The 6,110-nt window shown below is 43.1% G+C and overlaps 1 protein-coding gene across 2 annotated transcripts in view; it reads left to right on the forward strand.

The window, feature by feature from the left end:
* GPR137B (G protein-coupled receptor 137B) overlaps nt 1-2,033 on the forward strand; it is a 28,543-nt gene extending 26,510 nt beyond the window's left edge. For both annotated transcript variants that reach the window (XM_074168135.1, XM_074168134.1), the window contains exon 7: nt 1,422-2,033. In XM_074168135.1, the coding sequence (XP_074024236.1) occupies nt 1,422-1,533 (112 nt within the window). In that variant the 3' untranslated portion in view covers nt 1,534-2,033. The remainder of the gene's footprint in view (nt 1-1,421) is intronic.
* The last annotated feature ends 4,077 nt before the right edge of the window (nt 2,034-6,110 follow it).

Consider the following 6,110-nt stretch of genomic DNA (forward strand, 5'->3'; position numbering starts at 1 on the left):
TAAATTCCAGGGGCCGAGGGGAAGCGAAGGGGAAGGTGAAGTGGAAGGGCAGCACCGAGTGACTATAGGGATCCCTGGGCCCCACAGAGACTGCAAGGGCACAGGAATGAAATTGATTCCATAATGTAAGAACTGCAACAGCGTGCCACTGAAAAACTCAGGCCAGATCTTTGGGTTGCGTGTTTCACCCTCTGTTTCTCCCGAGAGTAGCCTAAGAAGCGTCATTTACTAGTTTTCGTGTGTGAGCATGGCAACCTGGAAAAACAGCTGTGTCCAGCCTTCAGGGAGAGCGGGGAAAAGCTCGACAGCGCAGGCAGCAGCTTGTGATGGTGGTAGCGAGAAGCCTCTCAACTTAGGTTGCCCTGTAACCTGGCTAAATGTCTTGTGCTTTACCTGAAATGAAGGGGGTGTTTGCTTTCCCACTTGCTGAAAGCTTACGGGAATCCACCTAACTGTCCAGATCCCACACGACCCAGAACTGGCTCAAAAAGCCTCTTTTCTCTGTGTAACTGGGAGCTTTAGGTAAGGATTCCCTGCCAGGAAGGTACAGTTCCCAGCAAGAACGGCAGCACCCAGCGTGGAGAAGGAAAGGCACTGCCAGGATGCTCTCCTGCCCTGAAAGGAGGCTCAGGGATGCGTTACTCATTTGCTTCTTCCTGTACCTACAGCACGCTAGTAGGAGATCAGTGTAATCAGTCTTCTTAAAATGAAGGTTGACTTGCTAACCACAGCTAACGTACCCAGAGTTCTTGTCACTCATTTAGCTAAGGTTGTGTAGTCACTGTCTCTGAGCCCAAACCGTGGTTCAGCAGAGCTGGATACTCACTGTTTACAGTTATCAGTTATCCTACCCCTGCCTTAGTTTTCCACACGGTAACTAAAGCAGGGAGGATGCTGGAGGTGGTGCGCGCCAGGCACCGACTAAACTAAGCCCAGCCTACAGCTGGAGGCAGAGGGAACCAGCCACACCAGTATAACAGGCGCGGTTCCCAGTGGAAACCACACCAGCCACGTGCGTTGACTCACAGGGCTCGTGGGAGAGAAGCCATACGCCAGAGCAGCTGACCCAGCACCCGGCCCATCTACGTGGGCCCAGGAGGCTTAGCTCAGTCACGGACAGGCCCTTGCAGCGGCAGGACTGCTTCTGGGGCTCTGACACCTCCTGGATGAGTGGAGCAGAAAGGGGAAAGCCTTTAGTAACCTAGAAGAATCAGGAAACTGTGAGTTGAGAACATCTAGGCCAAAATAATTGACAGATCAGAAAAATAAATAGCTGCCTGAACCCATGGTTGGGGTTTTATTTTATTTTTGCACTTCAGCATGAGAACTACATCGATGTGATTGCATTTTGCCCACATTCACTAACCAGGTACCCGCAGAACCAACCTGCCAGTCACTAATTCTTCTGTCTTCTTTTCCAGTTTCTCGGCAGACTACTACGACTGGGGCCACCAGAACAACAGCTTCATGGCTTACATAGGATCCCTCCAGCAGGATCCGACACTGGACACAGACCGGCCAAGCCCTATATAACTTCAATCAACTACAGCGTTCTAGGACATTCCAATATTAAAACAAACGTTCTGAAAAAAACAAAGCTTAGCAATTTTTCTTCACCTTTTGGTTTTTAGAAGCGTTCCTCTGCACAGAGAAATGAAGAACTTGTCTTTGCCATGAGCTTTTCATCGTTCAAGGAGAAGTATAAGCTAATGATTTAAACTTTGAACTGTTCTAATTAATACCTTGTTCTAAGCCATAGTATTTCTGGCTTTGAATAGAGTTGTTAGAGAGTATAATTTAATCATTTTATGCTCATTTTAAAAGAGCAAATTTCATGAAGTGAAATGGCATAATTATTTTCTAAGTATTTTTATTTTTACACTGTGTATTAGGTTAGAAATATATGATTATGATGAATATACTGTAAACACATGAATGGGTTGTTCAAATGCATGACAGTAGCAGTTCCCACATGCACAAAAGAGCCTGTAAGGGAAAAATATCAACCCAATTAAATAGAGTCTTTTGAAGTTATTGCTACAGTCTTGGAGCACAATTTACTCTTTGGGTCATCACTGCTTACTCAGTGCCGAGAGATGGCTGGGGGCTACGAGTCAGCTATGCTCGGGTTACGATCTCAAAACACACCGCAGCCTTCTAAGAAAGCAAGAAAATCGAATCTTCTCAGCAGCGACAGGGACAGTCTCAGAAGAGCGGAGATGGGCATCTGCTCTGGCTGGAACATCGTGAACTGCGAAACAGGCTGGAAAATTTTTAAGTTTGAAAAATTGAAGTTCTGCAATGATCTCCATCAATCAGTGCTAGATCCATTATGCAGAAGAGTAAGTCAAATGCCTGGCCAGGGAGATGGATACATATAATAATATAAATATTTATTTATTAAAAACCTAGGAAGTGCAGTTTGGGAATAGAACAAGAACCAGAAATACATAAAGCAGGAAAACCTCCAGTGGACCCAGAGGCTAAGTTTTGCATAACTAGCAGAAGGTCAGCAAAGCCGTGCTTCAGCCTTGTATGTTCAGGGATAAATCTGGTGGTTTGTGATGGCAATGGTGGATAAATACCATTCTAACACGTGACATTTGCACATAGATTAGTAATAATTATTTTCAGGCTTACTAAGGCAAGCAGGAACCCTAACTCAACTTCAGGTCTTTTTATCGAGCCCAGTACCGTCTGGCGTGCTCTGCTGTGAAGAGCTCTGTGCCCCCAGCATCTCTTTCTCCTTCCCCACATGAAACAAATACCGTAATTCGATCCACATTTCCCTGGGAGAAAAACATATTTCTTACAGTAATCCTTCCTTCTATAAAAGTTGTCTGCTTTGAGGTGTACTACAGCATCCCCAAACGGGGGACAAGCTTAATGTTTTCCTCATACTCAGCTTCAGGAATTACAAGTTCAATTCTCCTATACATTTCACAGAGGGTATATGGGAATAAAAGAAAGGATGGGGAGTAGCTCTGATGAGGTCAAGGCAGGGCAGTGCCACGCTTCCACAGGGTCTGCGGGTTTCGAGGCCTTTGTGGTAAAATCAAAGCAGGAGCCTTGCCCTTGGCAGAAGCACCTGCCACTCGTTTGCCTCCCAGAGCTTCCATTAGTCCCCTCACTTCTTCCCACATGCTCACTGAAGAAAAAAAGCCAATTAAACTATCAGCCAGAGCTTAAAAAAAGGTGTCACAGGGTTAGAACAGAAATTTTATTAAACCCTTTGGAATTCTACAATCGCGTTTGTACAAAACTGCCTGAAGACCTAGTGTGAAAAAAATCTGCAGGAATTACATTTCCTTCACAGTAGATAGAGCTGCACAGCAGAAACTGAATTCTGAGAATTCCGTGCTTAAAACAAGCTTAATCCCTGTGCCACAGTTCGCGTGCAAAAAGTGGAATTACAGGTGACTGTAACCAATCACAGTAACCAATTAAATACTCTCAAGACACAGGAGATTGAAACAACAATGTGAAAGGTAAGATCTTCAATTTAAATTAAATCACTATAGTTGTCTTCACCTGTGTAACAGGTACTTACCCACCTAAGCAGGATGAAATACGGGTATCAAATTTTTAGTAAGATAATTTGTTAAGAATACAGACACGCAATGAAAGCTCCAGAAACCCTTTAGGGGGAATAATTTCACATGAAGAGCCCCACTGAGTAAACCAACCAGAAAAAATATTTACAAAATTGATTTTGTAAGCTAGTCTGAGAAAGGGACGGAATGGACCAAACTTCATTTCAAAATAAGCCTTTACACCTCTTGAAACAACTAGACCCAAACAGTGGCTACATTTGGCCGTATTCATACGGAAACATCTTGTCATTCTGCCCCCCGGATTTCTGCTGTGCTGGCACACGACAGCGCGCTCTGAACAGCGGCAGATACACGGGTTACGTGCCTTTTTTGAACGGGATTCAAGTGAGAATGAAGCCCTGCTCATCATCATAAGATTAAGTGAGTGACGTGTAAATAATTTGTTAAATAATTTTGACAAAGTGCAGCTGAAAGGTAAATGAAATTAAAAGTAAAAAAAAAAAAAAATTAAGTGAAAACCCAAAAATTACATTCACAAGAAATTGTAGCAGAAAATACTTTAATTTGCATTTTATAGATTCAAACATAGCAAAGATTCAGAAGTGTTTAGATCTCAGTAACCAGTTCTAACATTGATTTTGGTTTTAATAAATATTACATTTCAGTAGGCTAGCTATATGGAGGAACTGTGAAGTGATGAATTGCTGATTGCTCCTTTATAAACATAAGCATCTAGATTATTTACAACATATTACAGGTCATTTCCCAGAAAAGCACGAAGCAAGGTCAGATAAAGGCAACCCAATCATCAAAACACAACTCCAGAAAGTGTGACACAGTGTATTTCACGCACATACAGTGACACACAGCACAAATCATCAGCTGAAGGAGGAAAACACTCGTTATTCCAGCTTACACGAGTCTCTGTATTTTACTGTTTCAAATCTGTATTCGCACCTTCCTCCTCAGGCACTGAAGAGCGAGTTGTTCAGCAACAGCGCCCTACATTCTGCCCGTGCAGTTTGCGCCGAGTCCTTTCACCATTTCACGTAACTCCTCACGGCTTGGGAAAAATGAAACATTTTTGTCTTCTCACCACCTCTGGGATTACAATCATTGTGTCGTTTGTACAAGGAATGGAACTTTTACTCTGAAATGAAGGGCAGGCAATGCTGACAAGCTGATCTCCAACAGGGAGCCGGGACTTAAAATCGTTTACGGGTCATGGACAGTGTAACTAACCTTAATTCTTTAGTATAAAAACAGATCCGTGAATTTCTAAAATTTAATTTAACATATAAAGAACTAAGTCATCCAACTCACGCGGCAGAACTTCATAGGCAGCAGAGTCACAGAATGTACATCAAATACAGTAAAAAAAGATGGTGACAGGAAAATTGTTTCAACTAGATTTGTAACAGGAAAAAAACTTATCTCCTATTTCTACAATGACAGGGAAGTAAATGCCTTCCATATTCCATCACCAAGCGAGATGTACCTTCAAATGTGACAGAACTTCCCCGTGTACAGAATGTGCTGCTCAGTTGCATCCCTGTGTTTTCATGACACAAAGGAAAAGAGGAAAAGCTTCCCATCTCTTTATGTCCTTCCCCACCGGCACTAACCTTGTCTGCGCTGTGCCAGTGGGGGCTGCAAGGGGTGGGTGTCCAGGACCTGGGTGCCTGAACCCCTCTCCTGTCCCACAGCAAGTGCACGATGCCAGTATGTGATGCTGCTTCAGAGTCCATAGATTTTAGCCAGGCACAGGTGGAAAAAACGAAAAATAGCAAGTTGCATCCCCAGAAGGAGGTTGGAAGCAATTCACTCTCCCCATAAAGCAAGGGGAAAAAGGGAAGAAACAGTTCTGAGACTCAGATCTTTCCTGGGGCAGCACAGACAACACAATTTTTAAATTTTTTTATTTTTTTTCAAATAAAAAATCCTGCCTAAAGCTTTAGGCACTATAATATATAATAATACAGAAAACCCAGCTATACAGCATACTTCACACAAGTGAGCCCACAGGTTCTAGCCCTTGCAGGTCAATCCAAAAGGCAAGGAATTAATGGCCGACAGAAAACCACACTCTTTCAATATATACAATTACTCAGAAGAGTTAGATACTCAGGGTGTAACTCATTTCCCAAACACAGGTGTTCATATCTGAGCTAGTCACCTAGATTCCCACCTCAATTTAATGGAGAAAAATCAACTCTAGGGTGCAAATCACTGCATCCTAGAGTGGGTCATACAGAGCTTGAAACAGCCCGGGTGAATCCACCTAGAAGTCACCTGCTCTTCTCCACTAACTAGAAGAAGGAAGCCTGTGGTGACTTGCTCAGACATGGATGCTCTCAGGCAACAGAGGCTGCTGGGTAAAAACACATCCCCAGACTGGCATCAGCTTTCTCTAACTCCACGTTAAATTATCTACTGGCTTAAACAGGAACTTAGGACTGGATACCAGCTCATTGCCAATTCATACAACTATCACCAAAGTTTTGTGAGAGTGGGGGTTTTTTAGTTTGTTTTTTTCCTGTGTGGTTTTTTTTTTTT

This window comes from Numenius arquata, chromosome 2 (assembly GCF_964106895.1).
Source record: "Numenius arquata chromosome 2, bNumArq3.hap1.1, whole genome shotgun sequence".
NCBI lineage: Eukaryota > Metazoa > Chordata > Aves > Charadriiformes > Scolopacidae > Numenius > Numenius arquata.